Source organism: Cervus canadensis, chromosome 26, assembly GCF_019320065.1.
Source record: "Cervus canadensis isolate Bull #8, Minnesota chromosome 26, ASM1932006v1, whole genome shotgun sequence".
Lineage (NCBI taxonomy): Eukaryota > Metazoa > Chordata > Mammalia > Artiodactyla > Cervidae > Cervus > Cervus canadensis.
The window spans coordinates 48,357,212-48,385,084 of record NC_057411.1 but is presented as its reverse complement, the minus strand read 5'-3'; the positions used below and the strand labels follow the sequence as shown (position 1 = coordinate 48,385,084).

The window sequence follows — 27,873 nt, the reverse complement described above, 5'->3', positions numbered from 1 at the left end:
TGGAGGGTCCCTGCGTCTGGCCCCTCAGGATGTAGCCTTTCCCCAGTCCTCGCGGCTTCCCTTCCCAGTAGAGTCAAGGTCCTCTAAGGGAAGAACCTAGAATGGAGGCACAACCCAGCCTGGGGAGGAGGCAGGAGGAGGGAACAGCCGGGAACCCTGAACCACCTGCTGAGACCCATCCCAGCCCCAAGGTGCTCAGACTCTTGCCCCTTCCACCAGCCTCACACTCTTAGTCCAGGGTCAGGACAGTGGCTCCAGGGCTCTCACAGCTCCCAACCCCTGCCATCCTTCCCTGCTGAGCGTCCAGAGAGAACTGCTGAAATGCATGCCTTCCAGGAACCACCTTATCTCCAGAGGCACACCGGGGCTGCCAGCGCAACAGCCCTTCCCCTCTGGGTCCTGCCCCCTGGCCCTCATCCCTGTGCTAACTCCCCTGAGGTACTCAGGGCCTTTGCCCACAGGCCGTGCCAAGGGTTGAGGTGCACACTGGGATTCTTGTCCTCGTCACAGTCCTTCAGCACTCGGGCCTCTCCAGGCCTGCCCCAGCCCAGCCTGACCCTGCCAGCTGCCCAGGCCTTCCAGGGATCTTGTACCACTGCTGACCTGGCTGGACCGGGAACCCTGAGATCACCCCCTGGCCTAGGCTGTGTCCCTGGGGACCCAGGCAGATCCACCTCTGACCTCATCTTCCTCAGCATTTCCCAGGTGGGGATCAGGGGCCTCCGTGGGCAGGCCCTCCTACCTACTCCTGACCTGTTTCTTCTAGAAATATTTCACGCCTGGACCGGATTCTACGCTTCCCGAAGTGGTCTCAAGGCGCTGGCGAGGCGAGCCAGCGCTCTGCTGTATGCCGGGGAGTCCATGTTCACACGCCACGTGCTGTTGGCTCTGCACCCACACCTGGACCCGGCCTGGGGCCTGCAGCAGCTCCAGCAGCTCCGCTGGGCGGTCTCTGAGGTAACGCAAGGCCTCCCAGAGACAGGACAGGATTGGACCCTCCTGGGCTGTGTGCTTCCCCCTCTCTAGGTCAGCACACCTCCCTGTCCCTGGTCACTACAGGTCCACTTTACAGATGAGAACACTGAGGTCGCCTTGGTCACAAGATCTGTGCATGTTGAAGCTGCCTCAAGGCTAGGACCATGGCCTGCCAGGGTGCAGCTTGTGCTTCAGTAAGACACAGGGCCAGATTGACCCAGAGGGGAAGGGCAAGGTGGAGAGGCACTGATGTCCAATAGTCCAAGGCTGGGCTCAAACCTCAGCTCAGTTCTGTGGCCTCAGGCTACTGAGTTTCCCTCTCTGATCTCTAATTTCCTCCTTGGAAAATGAGAATCCTATATCCAAATCAATAATACACATAAGTTGTTGGGCTCTGTGCTGCCACAAAGGAAGTTGTTCATAAATCTGCATCTTACTTGTCTCCACTGTACCGATGGGAAAACTGAGGCCGAAGATCTCCTACAACTTGTCTCTTCACTAGTCAGAAATGGGCCACACTGCACATGACATTCATAGCCACTAAAAAGAATTGCTGGCAGGACTAGTCATTGTGCAGGGGGTGAAGGGGACTTTAGTATCTATCAGAGTGGTTGGCCATGTGGCTTCACCTCACAGGGACTCAAGTTTCCTTTCTGGGAAGAGGAGGTCATCCAACCCTACGTGGTACAGACAAGTAATAGGCCATGTGTGGGGCTTTTCTGGAGCAGGTTATCAGCACTTATTGAAAGGTTGTTGCTGAACCATGAAAAACACTGGATTCTTGTCCTCTGGATAAGAAGAAGTCAATCTGGGACCAGAGACGAGGCTTGATCACTCAGAGCTTTTGTGTAATAAAGTTTTATTAAAGTTTAAAAGAGATAGAGAAAGCTTCTGACATAGACATCAGAAGGGGACAGAAAGTATCCCCCTGCCAGTCTTTAGCTGGATGTTATATAGCTACTAGAAATCTGCTAATCAGAGAAAGGAAATGTCTCAAAACTCAGAGAATGGCACCAGGCCCCTCCCCCACAACATTCATTGAGATAATATTAGCACCAGGTGAGTCATCCAGGGCCATGAAACAATTGACATGACTGTTGAAGAAAGGCAGATTTTTATGCACATATACAGTTTCATTAACATAGATTAAGAGAAGAATGTAAGAGTATAACATACTGGTTTGTCAAGTGGGTTCTGAGTCCTTAGGGGGAACCAACTAGAAGACAGAGTCTAGGGTAAATACATAGTACATTAACATAGCTTAAGACAAACATTTCCATAAGAAAAATGCATTGGTTAGCTCAAGGTTGGAGAAAAGTTAAGTTCAGGTGGAACCAGGTATCATTATGGCAACACAGAATTTTAAGAGAAACCTCTTTTTAAATTTGTATAGAGAAGGGGAAAAAATATAACACTAGTTTTTTTCCTCCTGCCCCTTAAGAGAGAGTTAAAAATGTCTGACATTCCTCCGTTTGGAGACCCCTGACCTTCCTACTTGTTACCCTCTCATTATGGGATGACTGGGTCATGGAGGGAAGCTGGGGAGGGCCCTTTCCAGAAGTCAGTTTTCTGTCCAGGGTCAGGGACACATTATGTGTTTTCCCAAGGTCAAAAACACTTGGGCAAGTTCATCAGCCTCTCTGACCTCAGTTTCCTCTTCTGTAAAGTGGGAGGAACCCCCAATTCTCCAGCAGCACCTGCTGAGAGGGAAGGAGAGTCAGGGCCCAGTGGGTGTGAGGACAGCAGGTGCTGAGCAGAGGCCAGCCTGACCCCACTCTTGTCCTGCTCCTGCGGGGGTCCAGGTCCAGCACCACGACGCCATCACCGGGACTCATGCCCTCAAGGTTGATGACATGTTTGTGGAGCACCTGAGCACCGGGATGCAAGGGGTGCACACGCTGATGGCCTCCATCATCCAGGACAGGTCTCCAGCCCACTCAGGTAAGCAAGGCCCCTGGGGGCACAGTGGGCTATGGTGGGTGTCCGCCTGGTCACACTGCCCAGCTCCGCCCTCTGCACTGTGTCTGGGTACAGTCCCATCCTGCCTTCAGAGTCTGGGGACCGGGGGTGCAGCATCCAGGGACTCTGCCCATGCAGACTGGTGTCGGGAGGGGAAGACTTTCTCAGTAAGGGAGTTAGAACTGTGTTCTTCCATTTCCTGGTGGGGCTGGCTATTCCCATGAGCTCAAAAGGGTGACTGACTCCCCAAGTGAGGTGGAGGTGGAGACCCCAGAAAGGCACCCAGCCATTGGAGCTGCCCGTGCAGATGCCAGGGACTGGACAGTGTGTGCAGTGTCCAGGGATCCGGGAGTCATCAGACGTGGTCTTATCCTGGGGCACGTGGGGTGGAGGATGGAGCATAAAGAGAACCCAGGTTCATACCAAAGAGACCTCCAGTGCTGACCTTGGTTATTGACTCTGACCCTTCAAGGTCCAGAGAATTCTGTCTGTATATTGCCAAGTGCTCAAGCTTTGGAGCCAGGCCTTAGGACATGGGTCACCTTGGACAGCTGACCCTTCTCTCTGCACCTAAGTGTCCTCACCAGTAAAGTGGGATGACAGGAGGAGATGAGTGAGGAGCTCAAGGACCCTCATCTCTGGCTGCACACTTACCAACCCCTCCTGGGAACCAGGACACAGCTTGAACAGATGTGGATGGGGTTGCACGTAGGAGCCCACATGTCTGTCTGTCCTTCCCCCTGGACTCTGCAGGGCTGGTCTCACCTGCCTCAGTTTCCCTTGTTCCGAGGGGCACCACGGGTGAGGGCTGGGTCAGGTCCAGCAGCAGAGCCTGTTCTCTGTCTGCAGGCCCAGAGCCTGGGGGACGCTTTGCGGTGGTCTACAACCCGCTGGCCTGGACAGTCACCACCATCATCACCCTGACTGTGGACTTCCCCAATGTCAGCGTCACAGATGAATCAGGCCGCCCCGTGCCTGCACAGGTAAGGGGGACCTCCCATCTATGGTGCATGCCCTGTTGCTGCCCCTGCTCTGGGCTGGGTCCCCAGAAGTGGGCATCTAAAGGGAACATGTGACAGGCTGCCCTCACAGTGAGGACAGTGTCATAGGGGTGAGTCATCATCAGGGTCAGTGGACCCACCCAGGGGGCTGACCCTGGGCTTTGGGCATCTGAGTTGATCCGAAGTCTGCTCTACTGTTCCCACCAAGGAAGGTTTCATGGTATCTTCACCTCCATGGTATCACGTGGTACCATCCACCCACTGTCCAGCTCCCCATTGGGCATATATATATATTCCTGTGTAAAATTCTACTTCTCATGGGGAAGCCAGTGATAGTCCTCACTGTGCATCTTTATGAAGGTGCTGTGTTAGGGGCAGGCCCTGGCTATGACACCCATATCGTGTGTGGTCGTTCCTTCCCAGACCTGGAGCTAGACTTGGTTCTAGAGGTGCCCCTACTGTCACCAAGCCAGCACTTCCTTGAAGAGCTGTGAGAGGTAATGCCATCAGTCCGCCATTGAGCAAACACTCCCGATGTCTGTTCTGGGCCTGGCCCCAGATGAGTGCTCATCTCTGGACTCTGTAGCCATCCTGGGATTCAAGGAACAGACACAGAAATGGACAGTTAAGGCATGGGGTGATGACCTGGCAGGCAGGGCAGTGATTCTTAGCTGAGACAGACGAGGAAGATTCCTCTCTGTCATGGTCGGGAGACACGAGGGTGTTGGGTTGAGTAGGCCCAACACATAACATGCCCCTCCCCACCGATAGGCACCACCCACTAAATCTAAATGCTCTTAAATACTACTGAAAACCTAGTATGTGCCAGGCTTTGCTTTAGGCACTGGAGAAACTTTAATAATCAAGTAGACAATAATCCCTGTTCTCAGGGGGCTTCTATTCTAGTGGGGGACCCAGGAAAGGAGAAAATAAGAAAGTGTAGGAGTGACAGATGACAGTTGTGGTGGAGGAAATCCTTCAGGACAGGTTTGGGGTGTGAGGTAGCAACAGGTGTCTTCTTTAGCTCAGAGAAAGGCTGTGCTGGAGACTGTGAAGCAAAACATGAGTTTCTTCATAGATCCCCCAAACCCTCCGCACAGGACTCAGAAATGACACTTGTTCCCTAGAGAGTGAAGGACCTCTTGCATGGACATAGTGTCCTCATCTAACTCCCTTCCCTGAATCAGATTACATGGAGATGGAAAAAGGCCTGCAGGGCAACCTGGAAACCTCCCTCCTTGGGGAAACTGGAGGATTAAGAGACAAGGGAGCCCCCTTCAAAGAGGTTGAGGGAACAGCGTGAGCAGTGGCTCAGAGGCATGAACAGGAGGGCGTGTGGGAAGAGGGCAGGTGGTTTGCAGCCACGATGGAGAAAGAAGAAGGAGGGAGAAGAGGTTGGACCCGGGTGAGCAGGGAGGATGCAGGAGAGGAAACCAGCTCAGCCCAGTGATGGATGACCCAACTGTCTCTGTGCAGAGCAAGCACTCCATCCACTAGGTGTGCAAGCCCAGGATTTCCAAGGAGACTGAGGCATCTTCCATCCCTGACATCCATCATTCATCTTGTCCCTCAGGTCTTCCAGGTCCAGCACTCGAAGGAGATGCCCTCTGCCTATGACCTGCACGTGCTGACCACGATCCCAGGACTCAGTTACCGGCACTACAGCATCCGGCCCAGCAGGAGCTCCCAGGAGGACACTGGGGAGCCTGAGCCCTTCGTGGCCAGCACCCAGCATTTTGGACACAGACTCAGGACACATGGCGGACAAGTGGGCTCCCACCTGGTGCCTGTGGAGAATGACTGCTACACTGTGTTCTTGGACACAGATACCAACCTGATGCACAGCATCTGGGAGAGGTGAGGTGCAGTCATCGCTGCCTCTGAAGCCAGGAGGACCCTGGGCCTGGGCAGGTAATGCCCCACCTGGGTCTCCATTTCCTCAGCTGCAGGGCGAAGGTGTGATGGTGGTGAAGCTCCCTGTAGTGCAACCAGGTTTATGTCTAGTTATGGGAATCTAAGCCAGGTCCATACAGCCTTTCTTGAACTTGTTCATTCCAGAGATTTTAATCCTCAGAAAATGGGGTATTTACTAACACACCCTGGGAAAATATACTAATCATGAGATCAACTTTTTAAAACTGAGAGCCACATGAAATCCATCTATTCACCCACAGTCCCATCCACCATGCACTCACACAACCACTTATCTATGCATCTAACCTTCCCGGGTTCCATCCGTCATCTGTCCATCCTCCATCCACCCAATCATCCATCCATCCATCCATCTTTCTGTTGATACACCTTAAAGCTTGTTGCTGAACCATGAAAAGATGCTGGGATTCTTGGCCTCCAGAGGAGAATTCAATCCAGGGCCAGAGACGAGGCTTGATCACTCAGAGCTTTTGTGTAATAAAGTTTTATTAAAGTATAAAGGAGATAGAGAAAGCTTCTGACATAGGCATCAGAAGGGGGCAGAAAGAGTACCCCCTTGCTAGTGTTAGCCATGGAGCTATATACTCTCTAATTAGTTATTACAGTGAATGAAAAGAATGTCTGGAGGTTGTAAAGACCTCAACAGCAGGTTGTGAGTGACCCGCCCCCCAGAGTCATGCTTTGAAAGGTGGAGTCTGCAGGCCAGCTTGAGCTCTGTCATCACTCAGGCCCCATGCCCCTTCTGGAGCACCCCTGAACAGCCAGCTCCATCTCGCCACCCCGTTCTTCCCTCTCTCAGGTACCCCATCCCTAAGCCAGGACCCCAGACAGCGCTTCCCAGGGGAAGAGCTCATGTCCCGCTGTCCACCTTCCTTACCCTGGGTGTCTTCAGTTGCTTCTGGCTCAGGGGAGGACAGCGTGTTCCTTATGGGGCTGCCTCACATCCCAGGAGGGGAACTACCAGCGCCTGCTGCAGAGTCAGAGAGGGGAGGCTGTTGGGACTGAGACAGGGTGGTGCAGAGTGGGCTTGGCGGGGATGAGGCCCCTGGAGCCAGGCGTGATGCCTGGAAGGGCGGGAGGAGTCTGTGGGTCAGAGGAGAGGGCGGTGGTTCCTGGGAAAGACCTGCATGTGCAAAGGCCTGAGGCAGGCAGCCTCCATGGGCACAGACCACCCCAGCACAGTTTTGCTTGAGGAGGGCCTTTGTTCTTTTATATATGACAAGGGTGTTGCTGAAATTCACATACCGTCCGAGCCATCACTTTACACTGTACACGTCTGTGCTGTTCCCTTGATTGCAGCGTTGTACAGGCATCTCCACACTCAGGTTAAGACATTTACATCACCCCCAGGAGAATCTTCATATGTCCTCTTTGCACCTCCCTCAGGGACCTGGCTTCCCTGCTGGCTCAGACGGTAAAGAATCCAGCTGCAATGCAAGAGACCTGGGTTCAATCCCTGGATTGGGAAGATTCCCTGAAGAAGGACATGGCAACCCACCCCAGTAATCTTGCCTGGAGAATCCCAGGGACAAAGGAGCCTGCAGGCTAGAGTCCATGGGGCTGCAAAGTCAGACACCACTGAGCATACACACAGGGCTACCTGGCTGGTGGAATCTTCTGGACTTGTTTAGTTTAGACATTTCATTCAATGGAATCACACCCTCTGGGGCCCCTTGGAGCCTGGTATCCTTCACACGGTTGTTGTTGTTCTGTCACTATGGCGTGTCCGACTTTGTGACCCTATCCATTGCAGCGACCCAGGCTCCCCTGTCCTCGACTCCCTCCAGGAGTTCGCTCATATTCATGTCCACTGAGTCAGGGATGCCATCCAACCATCTCATCCTATGTCACCCCCTTCTCCTCCTGCCCTCCATCTTTCTCAGCATCAGAATCTCTTCCAGTGAGTCTGCTCTTCTCATCAGATGGCCAACGTATTGAACCTTCAACTTTAGCATCAGTCCTTCCAATGCACATTCAGGGTTGATTTCCCTTAGGATTGACTGGTTTGATCTCCTTGCAGTCCAAGGGACTCTCAAGAGTCTTCCCAAGCACCACAATTTGAAAGCATCAAATCTATGGCTTTATGGTCCACTTCTTCATGGTCCACTCCTCCCATCTTTACATGACTACTGGGAAAACCACAGCTTTGACTATACAGACCTTTGTCGGCAAAGTGATATCTCTGCTTTTTTAGTATGCTGTCTAGGTTTGTCATAGCTTTCCTTCCAAAGAAGAAGTGTATTTAAATTTCTTGGCTGCAGTCACCATCTGCAGTGATTTTGGAGGTAGAAATGAAGTCTGTCACTGTTTCCATTTTTCTCTCTTCCATTTGCCATGACGTGATGAGAACAGATGCCATAACCTTAGTTTTTTGGATGTTCAGATTTAAGCCATCATTTTCATTCTTGTCTTTCACCCTTATCAAAAGGGTCTTTAGTTCCTCTTCATTCTCTACCATTAGAGTGGTACCATTTGCCTATGTAGGGCTTCCCTGATAGGTCAGTTTGTAAAGAATCCACCTGCAATGCAGGAGACCCAAGTCCAATTCCTAGATCAGGAAGATGCCCTGGAGAAGGAATAGGCTACTCAGTCCAGTATTCTTGGGCTTCCCCTGTGGCTCAGCCAGTAAAGAATCCACCTGAAATGCAGGAGACCTGGGTTCAATCTCTGGTTTTGGAAGATCCCCTAGAGAAGGGAAAAACTACCCACTCCAGGATTCTGGCCTGGAGAATTCCATGGACTATAAGGTACATGGGGTTGCAAAGAGTCAGACACCACTGAGGGATTTTCACTTTCGCTTTCATCTGCATTTTCAGATTGTTGTTCTGCTGGCAATCTTGATTCCAGCTTGTGGTTCATCCAGCCTGACATTTTGCTTGATGTACTCTTTTATGCAGCATCATATTTCCAAGTTTCATTCACATTGCAGCGTGAGTGAGACCCAGTTCCTTTGTGGGGCTGATTTATATTCCATTGACAGATATTCCTTGGTTCATTTATCCAGTCCTCACCTCATGGACATGTGGGTGGTTTTCATTCTGGGGCTTTTGTGAATAAGTTCACTGTGAACATGCATGTACAAGATTTTGTGTTGACAAAAGCTTTCCTTTCTCTTGGGTCATTTCCTAAGAGTGGAATTGTTTGGTCACAGGAAACTCTATGTTTAACACTTTGAGAAACTATTGGACTGTGTCCCACCCAGCTGAACCATTTTGCAATCTTATCCAAAACTATGAGGGTCTGATATCCTCATATCCCCCCTGTATTTGTATTAACTGCCAGTTCCATATAGCTACCCTGGTGTATGTGATGTGCTATCTCATTGAGGCTTTGATTCCCATCCACTATGAACTATAGATGTTGAGCATCTATTCATGGGCCTCTTGGCCATTTGTGCATCTTCTCTGGTGAAATGTCATTTTAGATCCTTTGCCCATCTCAAAATTGAGCTGTTCTTTATTGTGGAGTTGTAAGAGTTCTTTCAACTTAGGAAGAATTACTACGAACAAACCATGTGAAGGTGATGGAATTCCAGCTGATCATTTAAAATCCTAGAAGATGATGTTGCTATAGTGCTGCACTCAGTATGTCAGCAAATTTGAAAAACTCAGCAGTGGCCATAGGACTGAAAAAGGTCAGCTTTCATCCCAGTCCCAAAGAGGGGCAATGCCAGAGAATGTTCCAACTACTGTACAGTTGCTCTCATTTCACATGCTGGCAAGGATGTATTCAAAATCCTTTAAGCTAGGCTTCAGCGGTATGTGAACAGAGAACTTCCAGATGTAGAAGTTGGATTTATAAAGGCAGAGGAACCAGAGGTCAAATTGCCAACATATGTCAGATCAGGGAAAAAGCAAGGGAATTCCAGAAAAACCTCTATTTCTGCTTCATTAATTATACTAATGCCTTGGATTTGGATCAAAAGAAACTGTGGAGAATTCTTAAAGAAATGGGAAGACCAGCCCACCTTACCTATCTCATAAGAAAACTGTATACAACTCAAGAAGCAACAGTTAGAACTGGACGTGGAATAACCAACTGGTTCAAAATTGGGGAAGGAGATCCTCATGGCTTCATAGTGTCACTTTGACTATTTAACTTATATGCACAGTGCATCCTGTGAAATGCCAGGCTGATTTAATCACAAGGGGGAATCTAGATTGCCTGGAGAAATAGCAACAACCTCAGATATGCAGATGATACCACTATAAAGGCAGAAACTGAAGAGGAACCTAAGAGCCTCTTGATGAAAGTGAAAGAGAAGAGTGAAAAAGTTGGCTTACAATTCAACATCCAAAACACTAAGATTGTGGCATCAGGTCCCATCCCGTCTTGGCAAATAGAATCAGGAAAAATGGAGAGAGTGACAGATTTTATTTTCTTGGGCTCCAAAAATCACTGCAGCAGGTCGTGATGTAACATGAAATTAACGATCCTTGTTCCATGGCAAAAAACCTATGTGAAATCTGCACAGTATATTAAAAAAAATAGAGATATCACTTTACCAACAAATATCCATATACTTAAAGCTTTGGTCTTTGCAGTAGTCTTGTGAGGGTTTGAGAGTTGGACCATAAAGGAAACTGAGTGCTGAAGAATTGATGTTTTTGAAGTGTGGTACTGCAGAAGACTCTTGAGAGTTCATTGGACTGCAAGGAGATCAAGCTAGTCAATCCTAAAGGAAATTAACCCTTGATATTCATTGGAAAGGCTTAACTTAACTGAAGCTCAAATACTTTGATAATGTGATGCAAAGAGCCCATTAATTGGAAAAGATCTTGATGCTGGGAAAGATGGAAGGCAAAAGGAGAAGGGGGCAGCAGGGGGTGAGATGGTTAGATAGCATCACCAACTCAATGGACATGAATTTGAGCAAACTCCAGGAGATGGTGAAGGACCGGTAAACCTGGCGTGCTTTAGTGCGTGGGGTCAGAAGATTTGGACATGACTTAGCAACTGAACAAAAGCAACAACCAGGAAAGAGATAGGATCTGATATCATGTGAGCTCTGGTGGGTCCATACCTCTTTTCTCCAAACCAAGTGCATGAGCTTCATTGAGTGAGCTCACAAATGTCACTGGTGCACTTATGAGGTTGTTTGTGCTCCCCGCCTTGTCCCAGGCTGGCAGCTCCAGAGGCTCTGTCAGCCTGGGTCCCAGAATGAGGATGAGATGGCCATGACAATGACACTCTTTTCTCTTTCCTCTCTGTGCAGGCAGAGTAACCGAACAGTACAGGTGACCCAGAGTTTCATGGAGTATCACGCGAAGAGTAATTTTGATCAAGGCCCCATTTCAGACAATTATGTGTTTAGACCCGACGGTAGAGCAGAGCCTGCGTGGGAGACTGTGAGGATGGAGATCATGGCAGGGCCGCTGGTGACTGAGATCCGGCAGGACTTCTACAGGTGAGGGCGGCCCCCTGGCTGTGCTCAGCATGTGGAGGCACTCACAGGCAGGTGACTGAGGCAATGGGGGCCTGTCCTTGCTGCAGACACCCAGCTCCTGGACCTGGGCTTGGCACACGGTCCTTCCTCCCTGGAAGCCCCATGACGTCATGAGCTGCTCCAGTCTCTGCAGGCCTGCTCTCTGGCCTGCGCTGTGTCACCCTGAGGGCACCTGAGTCCAGAGGCGGGACAGGAGCCCACGGTGACAGTGACCAACACCCGAGAGCAGTTCTTGTGTTTCCATCAGCAGGACAGACAGAGCCGCCAGCATGGCTGGGTACCCAGAGTCTTCAGAGGACAGGGTCCCTCCTGTTCTCTATTCCAAGCAGGCTCCCTGGCTTCCTGGCTGCAGGAAGGATGGAGGGAGGGAAAAGGAAGGAGAAGAAGGAAGAAAGGAGAAGGGCAGGGCGTCCAGAAGGCTCCCTGGGCTTGACCTATCTGCCCTGCTTCTCCTCCAGGGAGGTGAACGACAGTGAGCCCACGTTCGCCATCTACTCCCGGCTGGTCCACGGGCCCCAGAGCTCTGACGGGGAGCTGCTCTGCCATCGCATAGAGCAGGAGTACCGGGTGGGCCCCTTGGAGCTGAACCGTGAGGCCATCCTGAGGACAAGCACCGACCTGAACACGGGGCGGGTCCTCTACTCTGACAACAATGGCTACCAGATGCAGCGCAGGCCCTACCGGCAGGACACGTGGAACACCATCGCTCGGGTATGCTGTCCCGGGGTGTGGCAGTCACAGATCTAGTCCTGGTGGCCTTTTTCCAGAAGGCAGGGGAGCCCCCTTAGGTCTAGAGCATCTCCCAGAGCCCCACTGCCCTGTGTCTACCCCTAGGGGCTGTGGACCAGGCATATTCAGACCTGGTCTCTGAGTCTGGGGCCGTCGTGTGGGAGGTGTGTCCCTGAGGTTCTCCTGTGTGCACCGTGGGTCCTCCTCAGTCAACGGGTGACCCGACAGGGGTTGCTTGAGGATTAAGCAAGTGGTACCTGGCTAGGCCTGAATGGGGTGTGACCCTCCTCTGCTGCTGTGAGCTGAGTCACAGCCTGGCTGCCAGGGAGGGCTGAGGAGGGGCTGAATTCCAAAATCAATCAGCTTCCAGGGCCTCTCCCTTCATCAGCGTGACCTCGGGCAAGTCCTTGGGTGTCCCTGGGCCTCGGTGCTCTCCTAGGAAGAGAACTGTGCTGAGTGCTGGGATGATCCAGCTGGGATGATGCATGCTGGCCATCTCCTGAGCCTCCATCTGTGTTAGTTGTCTCTCTCCTTCCACGGGGGCCCTGAGAATGGGTGAGGTTCCTCCCTGCTCTGTCTTCCTTGAACTTCTGTCCCTTCATCTCTGCAGCTGGTCCTCACCCACTGTGGCCTGGGCTCCAGAGAATCTGGGGAAATCAGCCCAGGACATCTTGCTTCAATAGAACAAACAAATAGAACAAAAGGTTGTGTGAGCGCTTTCCAGCCCAGACACCAGCCCCTTTCTATTTGGGAACCCCTGGCTGGGGGTCATCTCAGGCTGGACTGGCATAGATGCCTCATTGTCTCCCTGCAGCAGGAGGACCTTTTGGGCACATTTTACAGATGGGGAAATTGAGGCTCAGGCAGGCTGGGTCCCCCAGGGCATAAGGTCAGGAAGCAGTGGAGCTGGCTTTGTATCGCAGTGCGTCCATCTCAGAACTCAGAGCCCCTCCCCCATCTACCATGCCACCCTGGGCTGCTGCTGCGCCCATGCAGGGGGCCGCCTGGGGCCATAGGGAGACCCCGGACCTGCTGGCTGACCTGGCCCACTGCTCCCACCACCAGCCTGCCGATGTTTCTGTCCACAGAATTACTACCCCATGGTGCAGTCAGCCTTCATCCAGGACAGACGAAGCAGGCTGGTGCTGCTGTCCGAGCAGGCGCACGGTGTCTCCAGCCAAGGGAACGGGCAGGTGGAGGTAGGAGGAGGCCCCTCTGGTCACTCACAAGCAGCCCATGGTCCAGGCAGACCCGGTCAGACAGTTGTCCGTTGCAGGTCATGCTCCACCGGCGGCTGTGGAACGATGACAAGTTGGCCCTGGACAACGACCTCACACTGAACGACTCCTCGGTCGTCCACCCAGTGCTCTGGCTGCTTCTGGGACCCTGGACCCTCACCAGTGGCCTGCACCAGAGGAGTGGGCTGGCGCTGCAGCACCGGCCCATCGTGATGCTCAGAGAGATGAATGGTGAGGTGGGGGGTCCTTTCAGTGCACCTGTCATCACTGCCCCCGGTGAGCCGCCCTGTCTAGGGATGCGGCTGAGCTGGTGCCTGCAGGGATCTGGGCTCCTATGGGGCAGGAAGTGACCAGATGCCTCAGATCTAAGCCCCTCCTTGTAAACATGGGCATCCTGAGGTTAAAGAGTTTTAAGTGACTTGCTTAAGGTCATACAGCCAGTAGGAGGAATTGAAACTCCTCTTTCAAGAGCAGAGATCCCAGAGAAAGGTTCTGATTGGCCCTGATCAAATCACGTGACCCAGGCCTGACCAATCACTGAGGCCTGGGAGCTGTGAGGGATGGCGGCTCCAGCTGGAGCCCAGGGCTGAAAAGAGCATCTCCTGGAAGTGGAGGGCTGAGTCCCTCTGGGCAGAGGCAGCCACAGATGACAGCGCGGGAGCTGGCTTCCCAGAACTGTTCACAGAGCAGGTCTCTGTGTGAACTCGCTGCATTTTCTGGAGGAAATGGCGTCTTCTCTCTGGTCCCATCTCCCAGTCTGCAGTTTTGTAAGGGCTGGACTAGAGACTCAAGGCAGTCTGGGGCATTTGCACCAGCAGGGGCTTCAGCCTGCCTGCGGTGTGGTCGAGGGAAAGAGATCAGACTAAATGGGGGCCTTAGTATGGAGAGCTAAGAATGCCGAGAGGAGAGTTTGACCCAAAGCCTCTCCTTGTTGTTCATCTGCCTTACAGAAACTGCCCACAGAGGCAGTTGGAACGGTTCTTGGAAGCAAAAAGCTGTGACGCTCCCCTCCAGTGTCCACCTACAGATCCTCAGCATCCCCGGCTGGAAGTACAGCTCGAACCACACAGAGCACCTGCAGACTCTCCGGAAAGGTGCGCAGGTGCCAGGTGTCCACATTCACTCTTGCCTCCACATGTCAGCCTGGTCCCCAGCCCTTCAGCAGACAAAGGACCCTCCTCAGAGTCCTCCAGGCTCTGTGAGGTCACCTGGTTCCCTTACCTGCCCAAAGAGGGACCTGAGGCCCTCAGGGAGGCAGGTCACTCAGCAAGCAGAAACAAGGTGGGTCTGGATGTCGTCAGACGCTGTGACTGTGTACAGAGGGGAGCCCCCAGGAGGGGATCAGGGGGGGCTTCCTGGAGGAGGTAACAACTGCCAGGAACTCATTGTTCATATTGGGGCTGCTGCCCTTTATCTGCTCCCTTAACTCCATGCTTCTCAGAGGATGGACTGACTGTGCCTCAGCCACTGCCCTGCTCCAAGAGACCCACCTAGGGCAGGCACACTCCAAGTGTCTGTGAAATGAGGAGAAGGTGGAAAAGGGCAGAGGCTAAAGGTCATCTTTGTACCTGATAGAGGGGTGTTGCCAACTGTGGCTCAACTCTGTAGACATGAGAATTCCATCACTGAACCACAGCCTGCCCACTTGTCACAGAAGGTGAGATGGGGGAGCCTCACCTGCAGTGATAGAGCCTCATCTACTGTTATGTGTCAGGCTAAGCGCACTGAGAACGCATCTTCCAGGGGCAGCTTGTACCAAAGAGGAGGTGAAGGGGGCTGGGCTGGGAAAGTCCGTCCTCCTAGAGAGACATCGGTAGAGACTGAATCAGGGGAGCCACAGAGGATGGCATGAGGCCTGCTGCCTCTCATGATGCTTGAGTCCTCAAGGAATCTCCACCAGCATGATCGTTGCCATCATTAACATTGTCTTCACCATTATTGCCATCAGCATCACAGTCATAATCACCACACCACCATCACCACCATCATCACCATCAACATCACTATCACCATCACCATCATCATCACCACCATCACCAACGTAATCACCATCACCGTCATCATCATCATTATTACCATCATGATCACCACACCATCATCACCATGAAAATCATCATCACCATCATCATCACCACACCATCATCACCATCAGCATCACTGCCATTATCACCATCAACATCATCATCACCATCACCGTCATCATCACCACCATCACCAACATAATCACCATCACCACCATCATCACAATCACCATCTTTATCACCACCACCATCACCGTCACAGCCATCACCATCACGACCATGACTGCCATCACCATCATCACCACCACCATCTTCACGAACATCACCATCTTCATCACCATTATCCTGGTCAACTTCATGTTCTGCTCTGAGAAGTCCTTCCCTGATTCTAGAGCTCTAGTCCCTAACCTCGGCACTTGAATGGAGACAACAGACATTGCAGACCTCTTAGGCTGCAGTAACTAGGAGCCCACATGCCCTCTTTCCTCACACAGCACAGGTCATTACGTTTCTGTGCTCTGTGGGGTTGGCAGCATGGGTCTTCTCACTTGGTCACCAAGGACCCAGCAGGTGGAAGCTGTATTGGAACACATTTCCTAGGTCTTGGTGGCAGTGACCTGACACATCTGCTCTGCGATGGCACCTCATCTTCAGGGTTACGAGGCCATACCACCCTTCACAGGGGCCAAGCCAGAGAGAATCTTCCAGAGAACTGGAAGGTGGAGGGGCAAGCCCAATGAGGACCTCATCAGGGAACAAGAATCAGAGCTGGCCCCAGTGTGGGTGGTGGGAGGAGGTCACTTTGGCTGCACCTGGCTTGGAATCCCCCTGCCCCCCTGCCCTGCTCCTTCTTGATGCACACCAGCTGTGTGTCTAGGAAAGTGCCCACCCCTCTCTGAGCCTGGTTTGGCTCATCTGCAAAGTAGGGCTGTGTTAGCTGCCTCCGAGGGAGGTTGAAGTTGTGAAGTGGAGGTGAGAGTGTAAAGTGCCAGGCAGAGACTGTTGTCCTCACGGCCACCTTCCTTCCGTCCCTAAGACCGAAACCGCGAGGCCAAGGCAGACCTGCGCCGGGTCCTGCTGCGGCTCCAGCACCTGTATGAGGTGGACCAGGACCCCGTGCTGTCTCAGCCTGTGACGGTGAACCTGCAGGTAAGCCGCCGCCCCGTGACCTGCTCCGACATCACAGAGTCAGGCCCCCAGGAGGACACGCCCTCGAGAGACAAACCCTGATGTCTGGGTGTTTCCTGGGGCGGCCCCACCTGCCCGCCTTCTGCTGGGCATGATGATCAGCCAGCACTGGGGGGCCAGCTGCCCCTGGCCGCAGGTCCTCATCTGTAAAATGGGGCTGCCTCTCCTTCTGCAGGGACTGGGCCCTGGGCCCTGGTGCAGTCACCCTGCTGCATCGGGGTCTCTGCTCAGGTTTGGGGTCCGGGTGCTCACCCCTCCCTTGCTCTGTCCTGCAGTCTGTGCTGCGGGGACTGGGCTCCGTGGTGTCTGTGGAGGAGCGCTCGCTCACAGGGACCTGGAACGTGAGCGAGATGCATCGCTGGACCTGGAGCACGCGGGACCCTCACCACCACAGAGGTTCGGATGCCCTGGTCCTGACCCCGCCCCAAGTCCCCAGCCTCACCCCCAGCCAGAACCCAGCTCTGCCCCTGAGGCCTCTGTGACCTTGAGCTTGCTGTCCTTCTCTGGGTCTCAGCCTTCCTGAATCAAACAAAGAAGGTTGTAGACTCTAAGCTTCAGTTCATTTTCCACCTGCCAGGGCTCCACACAGTGTGTGTGTTCATGAGTGTGTAGCTGAGTGAGTGTGTGTGCATGTGTGTGTTCAACACCACACATCCCACCCATGTCTAGATGAACCCAAGACTTGCACGTGAGCTTACACAAACTCATGTGCATTGAGTCGGTGATGACATCCAACCATTTCATCTCTGTCGTCCCCTTCTCCCCCTCCCTTCAATCTTTCCCAGCATCAGGGTCTTTCCCAATGAGTCAGGCCTTTGCATCAGGTGGCCAAAGTACTGGAGTTTCAGCTTCAGCATCAGTCCTTTGAATGAATATTCAGGACTGATCTCCTTTAGGATGGACTGGTTCGATCTCCTTGTGGTCCAAGGGCCTCTCAAGAGCCTTCTCCAACACCACAGTTCAAAAGTATCAATTCTTTGGTGCTCAGTTTTCTTTAAAGTCCAACTCTCACATCACCACTGGAAAAACCAGACAGATTTTTGTTGGCAAAGTAATGTCTCTGATTTTTAATATGTTGTCTAGTGTGGTCATAGACTTTCTTCCAAGGAGCATGTTTTAATTTCATGGCTGCAATCACCATCTGCAGTGATTTTGGTAGGCAAGTAGTCAATGTATTATAGACTGATAGAATGAAGGATATTTACTTGAATAAAAAGGATGTAAGGAAGGAAGGAAAGTGTGTGGATGCAGGAAGATACACAATTGGATAATGGATAGATGAAGGATGAATGGAAGGAAGGAACATGGATGGATGATGTATGCGTGAGTAGATGGATGAAAGGAGAGATGGAAAGAAGTTGGATGTTTGATGGATGACTGGAGGTTGGATGGATTGACAACAATGGATGGGTGGAGGGATTGGATTCAGGAATGGAAGGATGGGTGGACGGATGGATGGTAAGGTGGATGGATGAATGGAGGAACCACTTTAATCCCAAGGTGGGCGCCTAAACCCCAGGGTGTGACCCCTCAATGGAGCCCATTGAGATCAAGGGCAGGGCCCCCTCATGGCCTCAGTGAGAAGGCTCCTAGGCACATACATGGTGCCACAACATGTGGAGAGCCCACTGTACATGACTTGACTGTGCTGGGCCCACAGGGGAGGCCAGCGATGACAGAGGCCCCCCAGGAGTGGAGTCCTGTCAAGAGGGGGTCAGCTGAGGGCTGTGATCGCAGTGGGAGCCACAGACGCAGCAGGAGCCATGTTGCCAGGGGGAAGCCATGAGGTCCTGGGAAGCAGGTGGTCCAGGGACCACACTGGACAGACCCTCTCTGCTCCCAGGCAGCTCCAGTCATCCATCGCCACCTCCAGGAGGCCCCGAGGTCACCATCTACCCGAAGGAGATCCGCACGTTCTTCATTCACTTTCAAGAGCAGTGAGTCCTTGGCAGATTCTTGGTCCCAGGACACAGAAAAGCAGCCTAGAGGGTGAGGGGAACAGCTGCCAATCTGGTGTGCTAACGGCAGGAAATGGATGGATGGGGGTGTTCTGACTTCTTAAATAAAATCGCATTAAGGACCCGTGTCTTCCCCTGCCCACTGGAGCTGGCCCTCTCTCTCCTCTCCTGTCACAGACGGTAGCTTCACACATGCTCACCCTCCTGCTTCACCTGCAAGAGTCAAAGCCAGGTGTTCTCCCAAAGAAGAAGGAATAATCCCCAGGGATACCAGAATGCATCTGCCTGCATCCTGCCAGATCTCAGCTAGTCCCCCAGTGCTGACATTGGCCTTGCTGTGTTCCTGGCACCTTCATAGACTCATCCCAGGGTGGAGATGCCCCTGCTGTGGAGGGCTATGCCTAAGATATATGGGAGGGAGCTACACCACTGACCTGCTGACCTGGGTGTGTGATGCCAAGCTGTGCTTCCAACCTCATACTCTTCCTCTGACCCCTGGAATCACCTGCCTTACACCTGTCCTATAGCCTGGGCCACCAAGAGATGAAAGAAAACCACACAGCAATTGAAACACAGGACACGCAATGTAAGAATTATTAATATTAAAGGTAATATTCATGCCCACGTTTGTGTCCAAATGACTGAAAGCATTCATCAACATGAAACTCTTTGTCCTCCACTATCTCCGGGAGTTTGCTCAAATTCATGTCCATTGAGTCAGTGTTGTTAATCTAACCATTTCGTCCTCTGCCACACCCTTCTCCTCCTGCCCTCGATCTTTCCCAGCATCAGAGTCTTTTCCAATGAGTCATCACCACGTATCAAGTGGTCAAAGTATTTTAGCTTTAGCTTCAACATTAGTCTTTCCAGTGAAGATTCAGGGTTGATTTCTTTAGGATTGACTGGTTAGTCTTCCTGTCGACCCAAGGTCTCTCAAGAGTCTTCTCTAGCATGACAATTCAAAAGCATGAATTGTTTTGTGCTCAGTCTTCTTATGGTCCAACTCTCACATCTGTACATGACTACTGGAAATACCATAGCTTTGACTCTATGGACCTTTGTTGGCAAGTGATGTGTCTGCTTTTAAATACATTGTCTAAGTTTGTCATAGGTTTCCTTCCAAGGAGCAAGCATCTTATAACTTCATGGCTGCTGTCACGATCTGCAGTGAATTCGAAGATAAAATCTGTCACTGTTTCCAAACTTTCTCCTTCTGTTTGTCATGCAAGTGATGGGAGCAGGTGCCATGATCTTAGTTTTTTTAAATGTTGAGTTTCAAGCCAGCTTTTTCACTCTCCTATTTCACCTTCATCAAGAAGTGCCTTAGGTCCTCCTCAGTTTCTGCCCTTAAAGTGGTAACATCTGCATATCCACTGGCAATGTGGATTCCAGCTTGTGATTCATCCAGCCTGGCATTTCTCATGATGTCCTGTACATATAAGGTAAATAAAGAGCGTGACAATATACAGTCTTGTTGTACACATTCCCCAATTTGGAACCAGTCCATTGTTCATATCCACTTCCAACTGTTACTCCTTGACACACATTAGGTTTCTTAGGAGATGGGTAAGGTGTTCTGGTACTTTCATCTCTTTCGTGATTTCCCACAGTTTGTCGTGATCCACACAGTCAAAAACTTTAGCATACTCAATGAAGCAGAAGTAGATGTGTTTCTGAAACTCCCTTGCTACTGAATGCTAATTCAAAGCAGTATTATGCACAATCACCAAATGGTGGACACAAGTCAGTGTCCATCCATGATAGCTGAATACACCAAACTCACCATATGTACACAGTGGAATAGCACTCAGTCATAGAAAGGAACAGTAAAGGAAGACAAATAAAAAGGATACATCCTGTGCAATTATGGTTACATGAATGTCCAGAATCAGTAAATATTTTAGTATATTAAAAGCACCTGGGACTCCACAAAAGATTTCATCAGGATTTAATCCACTCCACAGTGTAAGGTAATCAATATATGAAATTTCCTGCTTTGTGCCACAAAGAGTTGGAGCATAAATGCTGAATGTCAAAGAGTTGATGCTTTTGAACTGTGGTGCTGGAGAGAATGCTTGAGAGTCCCTTGGACAGCAAGGAGATCAAACCAGTCAATCCTAAAGGAAATCAACTCTGAATATGCAGTGGAAGGTCTTTTGCTGAAGCTGAAACTCCAATCCTTTGTCTGCTTGATGCGAAGAACTGACTCATTGGAAAAGACCCTGATGCTGGGAAAGACTGAGGCAAAAAGAGAAGGTGGAAAAGAGGCTGAGATGATGGGATAGCATTACCGACTCCATGGATGTGAGTTTGACAGAACACAAGGAGATAGTGAAAGACAGAAGAGCCCGGTGAGCTACAGACCATGGGGTTGCAAAGAATTGGCCAGGACTGAGCAATTGATATTTTCAACAGTTTTACTTTTCCAACCTCAAAGATGAAAGGAAAAGGATCTAAGTGTGGGAAGCTAAAGTCCTCACTTTACTGAACCTAAATACCTATATCTTCCAAAGAAACAGCTAAAATGTTTGCAGTCACCAAGATTCAAGGAATCTTCAGGACCTCCCTGCTGCTGTCATAATTTCAGGACCAAGAAGAGCAGCTGCCTCAGGACTCTGTGCTCCCTGGTGACCATTATCAGAAAGAGCAGGTCATGGGAGGGGTCTGGAGCAGGCCCTTCCTGGAAGAGCTGGTACAAGGAGGCGAGGAGGAGAAATGGGATCTGGGGATGACCAGACGGAAATGTGTGCGTGCCATGCAGCTGTGTTCCCTGTGCCCAGGTACCACACTGGGGTCGCCGGCCCTAGTAAGAAGCCCATTTTACCAAAGACAAACTGAAGGGGAATGGCTAGACGGGAAGGTTCTCAGACTGTGGATGTTTGACTCTGCCCTGAGAACCTTTTCCTTCTCCCCGGCCCCCTGCTCCCCGAGGATGCCCTGTGCTGCTGCTGCTGCTGCTACGGCTAAGTCGTGTCAGTCGTGTCCGCCTCTGTGCGACCCCATAGACGGCAGCCCACAAGGCTCCTCCGTCCCCGGGATTCTCCAGGCAAGAATACTGGAGTGGTTAGCCACTGCCTTCTCCGAGGATGCCCTATAGAGGAGGACTGAGCCCTGGAAGCCAGTTCCAATGAGATGCTTCTGGTGAGATCTTGACAAATGAATGGAGGACCTTCTGATTCCAGCTGCCTCACCCAATGAGGGAACAAGGACCTCCCCTCTCGACACTAAAGAGCCTAACCTGCAGGAGTGGATGGACTTGAATACCCTGCCAGCCCCTTCCCCAGCCCCAGAGCGAGATTAAAGGGGAGATGGCCAGGGAGAGGGAACAGGGGGAGTTATAAAGAGAGGAAGCCAGAGCAGAGGGAAAGAGTCTGCAAGACCCAGCCGCACCCTGGCTGTCCTCACACACCATGGCCCAGGACCAGCCATCTCCCCCACACCCTGTCCCCTCCACCCCTCCTCCAGGAAGCCCTCCAGGGTCCTCCAAGCACCTCCAGATCACCAGAGCAGATCGTCCTGTGGGCACAGCCACCACGGCCAAGTCCTGTCTCCCCACAAGGACATCCTGGGGGCAGCACGACTCCTGTCCCCTCACCTCCCAGCACAGAGCCTGGCACAGAGTCAGAGTTCAGTGGCTGTTTACTGATCAAAACTTGAGAACAGGACGCAGGGCAGCCTTGCAGCCTGGGGTGGGGCGGACCTGCTGTGTATGAGGAGAGTTATCTCTGCGGTCAGGCCCTGGTGGGGGGGCCCTGAGGGAGGCACTGACATCTCCAAAGCTTAGTATCCAAACCACCCTATGGACAGACCTACAAGTGCCCCCCGTACAGGTCAGGAGCCGGGGGTCTCGTCAGGCTGTCAGGAGGTGTGCACTGGCCTGCTCCGGGGATGAGGGGCTGTCTCACACAGTGGATGGAGGTGGAGCTGGGAGGAGCCGCTGAGCTGAGCTTTATATGCCGTGCTGTGGGTATCACCCACGTCGTCCATGTTAGGAGGGGGCAGCCATGTCCATGACAGTTACATCCCTGGGTTCTTTCCGCCAAAGATCAGCAGCTCCTGCTTTGTTCCCAGTCCTGATCCAGCAGAGGACAGAGTGAGCCCATGAAGTCTGTCTGGTGGGTGAGAAGGGTGTGGGCCAAGCACACAGATTAATACAGAATTGTATTCTTCAGTCAATGCTATGGAGGTGGGATGGGAGGCCCAGAGAAAATCTCTCAGAGATGGGGAGAAATAAAGGTGGAATAGCAACCTGCCAGACAGGAAGTGGAGGAAGATGCTTCGCAGCAGAGGGAACAGCACTTGCAAGGGCCTGACCTGGGAAAGGGCCCGACCTGCAGGGAGGCCCTGACCCTGCAGCTGTGGTGCTGGGAGGACGGGGCTCCTTCCAGGCCAGGACACAGCAGAGGAAAAGGGTCGTGAGGGTGGGGGCAGTGGGCCTTCCAGCAGCATCAGGATGGACTGAGCAGAAGAGGGGGTGGGAGCTGAGGCCAGAAAGGCAGAGGGGACAAGTGCTGGAGGGTCCAGCTGCAGGCTTCGGGTCAAGTTACAAGAGGGCAGACTCGTGAGCTCTGTATGGTTGGAATCTAGAGGATGCAGGGCTCCTGCTGCTGGGGGGAGGCGCTTGGCATTGGGTGCAGCCCCAGGTAACTTGCCCATCAGGTCACACACCCTAGAGGACAGACAGCGCTGATGTCATAAAGAATAGGTGGAAATGGTGCTGGTGGGTCCATCTTACAAGCTCCCACACAGCACGGGGTAGGGTCAGGCTGTTCCTTCTCTGGAACACCCAGCCCAAGTCGTGCTTCACACTCTCATGAGCCGCTATGGCCCGGATCAGGAAGAGGTCACAGGCTGCACGCCAACGTGTGACCCTGGGCACAAGCTGGCACTGCTGGGGGGTCCTCAGGGACCACGTGTTCTTCTCACGGTGCTCGGGTTCAGTTCATGGTGATTCTCCTTGGAGCCGAACACATGTGCACCGGCCCTTTTGCTTGACAGCAATTTGCTGCCAGGCACCAAGGTCATGGGTCCCAGAAGCTCAAGTAGCCTCTTCCACTGGGCTACTGGGCATGACAGAGCCTGACCCAGAAAAAACCGCTCCTGTGCTGAAGCCTGTCCCTGCCAGGAAATGCTACCTTCTGTTGAAGGACAAGTGTGTTAGTTACTCAGTCATGTCTGACTCTTTGTGACCCCATGGACTAAAGCCCACCAGGGTCCCCTGGCTATGAAATTCTCCAGGCAAGAATAATGGGGTGCATAGCCATTTCCTTCTCGAGGGTATCTTCCCTACACAGGGATCGAACCTAGGTCTCCTGAATTGCAGGCGATTCAGGTCTCCTGAATTTACCATCAATGCCAGAGACGTAAGCGATTCAGGTTTGATCAATGGGTTGGAAAGATCCCCTGGTGGAAGGCATGGCAACACAGTCCAGTATTCTCGCCTGGGGAATCCCGGGACAGAGGACCTGGAGTCCATAGGGTCCCAAAGAATCAGACACAAGTAAAACGATTTGGTAAGCACCCAGTGAAGGAGAGCGAGCCCCCGAGGCTGTCACAGAATCTGCCCTGAGCCCTAACTCTCCAGGGGCCTTCTGGTCTCCAGATCTGTGAGATGGGATGTGTCGCTGTTTAAGACCCAAATGGGAGGAAAGTCCAGGTCAAGTCAGGTCAGATGGGTAGCAGGGAGGGGATGATACAGGAAGGATAAAGACCTGCTTGGAGACAGTGTTCTTCAGATGTATTTGCTGGGGGAGGGGACAAGGTGGCCAAAAGTGACAGTGAGTCTCAGGTCGGGCAGCGACAGAAGGAGCTGCTCAGGCATTTGAAGGTCAGACAGCAGAACCCACTCCCAGACCCCTGCTCCAAGTCAGGGTTACAGAGACCCCCAGGCAACACTCTGGCCCCTGCAGGCTGCACCGCCGTGCCAGCCATCCTCCAGGAAGGAGACCCCGCTGTTGTCATCTCCCGTGAATTCCCTCTCGGGTCCCCAGCTCTTCTAAGGGCATCCCAGTTTACAGACAGGCTGCTGAGACCTAGGGAGCTTAGGCATCTTGCCAAGGTCACTATCCATGATCCAGACCTAATTCTGAAATTTTCAGACCTTCTTGCTGCTCCACTAGCTGTGTGACCTCGGATAGTCAGGTCCTATTTGTGAAGCCAACTTTCTTACTCAAAAGAGATGACAACACCTATTGCAAGGCTCAGTCTGGGGATTTCATGTGAAGGAGAGTGTATCAGGGTAGGCTTCCTGGTGGTGGCAGGCCCCACACTGAGAGTTAGGATTTGCAGGGCAGTGTGAAGGAGCCAGTCCAGTGGGTTGGGGGCAGGGATGGGTAAGATGCCCAGTGGGAAATACTGGGAGAGGCCTAGGGAAGGGGCATGAGGACCGGGGTGAGGGGAGCCAGAGGGAAGCTGGCAGGCTTCCCTGGGGAGGTGGTGTTTGGGGTTTGGCTAAAGGTGGATGGTCAGGAAACCCCGGATGGGGCAGAGTGCTGCAGGGCAGTGAGCGAGGGCCCCCGCCTGCACCGCTCAGGTGACAGCCTCTGTGTGGGCGTCACTCCTGGTCTCCTTCCCGCTCTGTCCACCAAAGGGTGGTGGCCCCATCAGCTGGCAGGAGGCGGGCCCTGCAGGCAGGCAGACGTCCTCCAGCCCCTGTGCTGGCCAAGGGGATGGAGCCGCGGGGCTGGCTGCCTCTGCTCCTGCGGTTGGGCCTGATGTGGCCCCTGGGGGCTCCTTCTGAGCCCCGACTGAGGGTATTCGTGGTTCCGCACAGCCACATGGACGTGGGCTGGCTGCACACCGTGCAGGTAGGTGCCCCGAGTGACCCCTGCACACCTCTTGAAGCTGCGGCTCTTTTTCCATCTGGACTCCAGAGTGGGTTTGTGTCCCGGGTCTCTGCCATCAGGGCTCTCGGCCTGGGGTCCATCACTACCTGGCTATGGACTGGCTGAGGACTGCTCTGGGGGCTTAGATGGTGAAGAATCTGCCTGCAATGCAGAAGACACGTGTTCAAGATGCCCTGGAGAAGAAAATGGCAACCCACACCAGTATTCTTGCCTGGAGAATGGACAGAGGAGCCTGGCAGCCTATAGTCTATGGGGTCACAAAGAGAGGGGTACAACTGAGCAACTAACATGGACTGGCTGTGGGCACGGGTGAGAATGTGCTCCCAGCCGCAATTGATGGAAAGTGTTCCTCAATTATTCATTGAGTGAATGAATGAACCAGGGCTGAGGGAAAGAGGGAAAGACTGATTTCCATAAGTTTCTGGTGCAGGTAACTGAAATGATTACCCAGGCCTGTGCAAGCTCTTTCTGGAAGGAGGAAGGAAATAAATGAATAGGACCACTCTGTAATCATGGATACAATAGTTTCCATGAGACGTTAATAAGTGAGTCGCTCACTTTAAAGGGAGTCGGGCAGCAAGAGGCCCTGAGGCTGAGTGTTGAGTCTGGTCCCGGCTCACTGGGCAGCCTCTGTGGGTGGTCACCCACCTGCGTGTGGAACTGCTGACGTGTGGGAAGCAGGCTCATCACCCCCAATTGACAGAAGGGACACTGAGGCCCAGGGTGGGGTGCTGCCCAAGTCAGCAGACATAGCCGCCTTGCCTGCTAACACCCTGCCCAGGGCTCCTTGCATTCCTTTATCAGCATCTGGGCACCACGGTGAGCCAGCCTGACCCAGATGAGAGCAGGCTCAGCTCCATCCTGGGGGCTCCCAGCCTCAGGGGAAGAGATAGATCCAGAGAGACGACTCCAGGGGTCAGCTCCTCTCAGCCTCAGCCCTTGACACACACTTCCCCATCACTTCACCCCAAGAAGGCCCATCTGAGTCCCTGGACCTCAATCCCGGGGCCCTGTTGTTTACTGGTCTATGCTCCAAGGCAGGAGTGGTCATCATGCCCCTGTGGGCTGGGCCGGCATGACCCTCTGTCTCATAGAGTGTCCGTCCCCTCATGACTCTCTTCAGGGGCAGGCTCCCATCTAAGGGGGTCCGCCTGGGTCCTTCTCTCAGTGCAGGGCTGACTGCCCATCTAGCACAGCATGGACACCGGGCTCCCTTGTTTGAGGAGGAGGGGGAGTCTAGGGCAGGGCCTGGGGCAGGCTGGGTGGGAGTGTCAGTGGACCCCGGACACCGTGTCTCCCTGGACGTTCCTCCTCGGTCCCTGGTCCACGCCCTCTGGTTTCCCCCACGGGGCTGGAGTGATGGTCTCTCCCCCTCCCCACCCCAGGAGAGCATGCAGGCTTATGTCACCAACGTCTACAACACCGTGGTGGAGGAGCTGATCCTTGAGAAGAAGCGCAGGTTCATCGCTGTGGAGCAGGAGTATTTCCGGCTCTGGTGGGATGGCGTCGCCTCGGATGAGCAGAAAGGCCAGGTAACGCTGCCCTCAGGGGGTCCTCACCAGGCAGCTGAGAGCAGATGCCTTGGGGGTCCTGGGGATGACCCTTCAGGAAGCTCCTGGGTTGTGCTCTGTGTGGCCAGGGCGGGGCTGCCTAGACCAGGAGGCCCCAACCCGGCTGAGCTGTGCCCAGGGTCCCTTTAGTACAGGTTTGTGGTCAGCCCCACGCCCAGGGGACAGGGTTGTGTTTGATCATGCCTTTCTGGTTCCTCCTGAATAACTGCAGCTCTGGCAGCCCAGCCGGGCACTCAGCTGGTGAGAATGAGGTCCCCTCTGACCCTGGGCAATCCGGGCTGACCTGTGTCCACACCTTCTGACTTCATTTGTCAATCTGCATGGACCCATGGGCCCCGGAGCCCAGGACCAGCCAGGGTGCAGGAGGCCCTGTGGATTAACCTCTGGGGCTGATTAACTCTGTGTCCAGGGGGTCAGAGGCCCTGGTCCAAGGAGGGGCAGTCTGGGGCCAGGGCCTCCCCTCATTCCCGGTGTGATCACAGGTGGGGCTCGCTCTTCAGCTGCAGGTCCCACATTTGGAAGCAGGAGTGGCCTTCCTCCTCAGAGAGGCTGTGCCTAGAATGTGCCCACGGTGTGAGCACCCAGGGTGCCTCAGGGGTGTGGTCCCCTCCAGGCATCACCTGCCCTCAGAACAGTCACCAATGGTGAAACTCAGAGGCTCAGCCACCTGCTCAAGGCAGAGAGCTCAGACAGTGAAGCTGGGTGTCCCCCAGGCCCCCAGAGGGGATGCGAACCTGCAGCCTGTGGAGCCGAGAGGACGAGACTCCCATCTGACGGGCTCTGCCGCGAGCCGGGTGCTGGGCTCAGGTCTGTACAGGTTACTCTACTGACTCCTCCCACAACCCACATGGTGAGGACACTAATCCTACTGCACAGAGCTAGTCCGGGTTCAGAGAGGGCAGGCAACTGGCTCAAGGTCACACAGCTTATAGCTGACAGCTGGGTTCTGGGTCAGTATTGTGAATCAAAGCACAGCTCTCTGGGTGTCCACTGGGCAGTTCTTCCTTCTT

The 27,873-nt window shown here is 53.1% G+C and overlaps 1 protein-coding gene and 1 pseudogene across 1 annotated transcript in view; both read left to right on the top strand.

Moving 5' to 3' along the window:
* Positions 1-18,430, top strand: part of LOC122428158 (epididymis-specific alpha-mannosidase-like) — a 41,241-nt gene extending 22,811 nt beyond the window's left edge. The window contains exons 8-20 of the mRNA XM_043447967.1: positions 767-957; positions 2,778-2,916; positions 3,784-3,917; positions 5,518-5,792; positions 11,083-11,274; positions 11,772-12,024; positions 13,131-13,241; positions 13,319-13,556; positions 13,966-13,970; positions 14,269-14,374; positions 16,338-16,450; positions 16,765-16,885; positions 18,333-18,430. Of these exons, the coding sequence (XP_043303902.1) occupies positions 767-957; positions 2,778-2,916; positions 3,784-3,917; positions 5,518-5,792; positions 11,083-11,274; positions 11,772-12,024; positions 13,131-13,241; positions 13,319-13,556; positions 13,966-13,970; positions 14,269-14,374; positions 16,338-16,450; positions 16,765-16,885; positions 18,333-18,430 (1,976 nt within the window). The remainder of the gene's footprint in view (positions 1-766; positions 958-2,777; positions 2,917-3,783; positions 3,918-5,517; positions 5,793-11,082; positions 11,275-11,771; positions 12,025-13,130; positions 13,242-13,318; positions 13,557-13,965; positions 13,971-14,268; positions 14,375-16,337; positions 16,451-16,764; positions 16,886-18,332) is intronic.
* A 6,685-nt stretch (positions 18,431-25,115) lies between these two features.
* LOC122428207 overlaps positions 25,116-27,873 on the top strand; it is a 40,510-nt pseudogene continuing 37,752 nt past the window's right edge.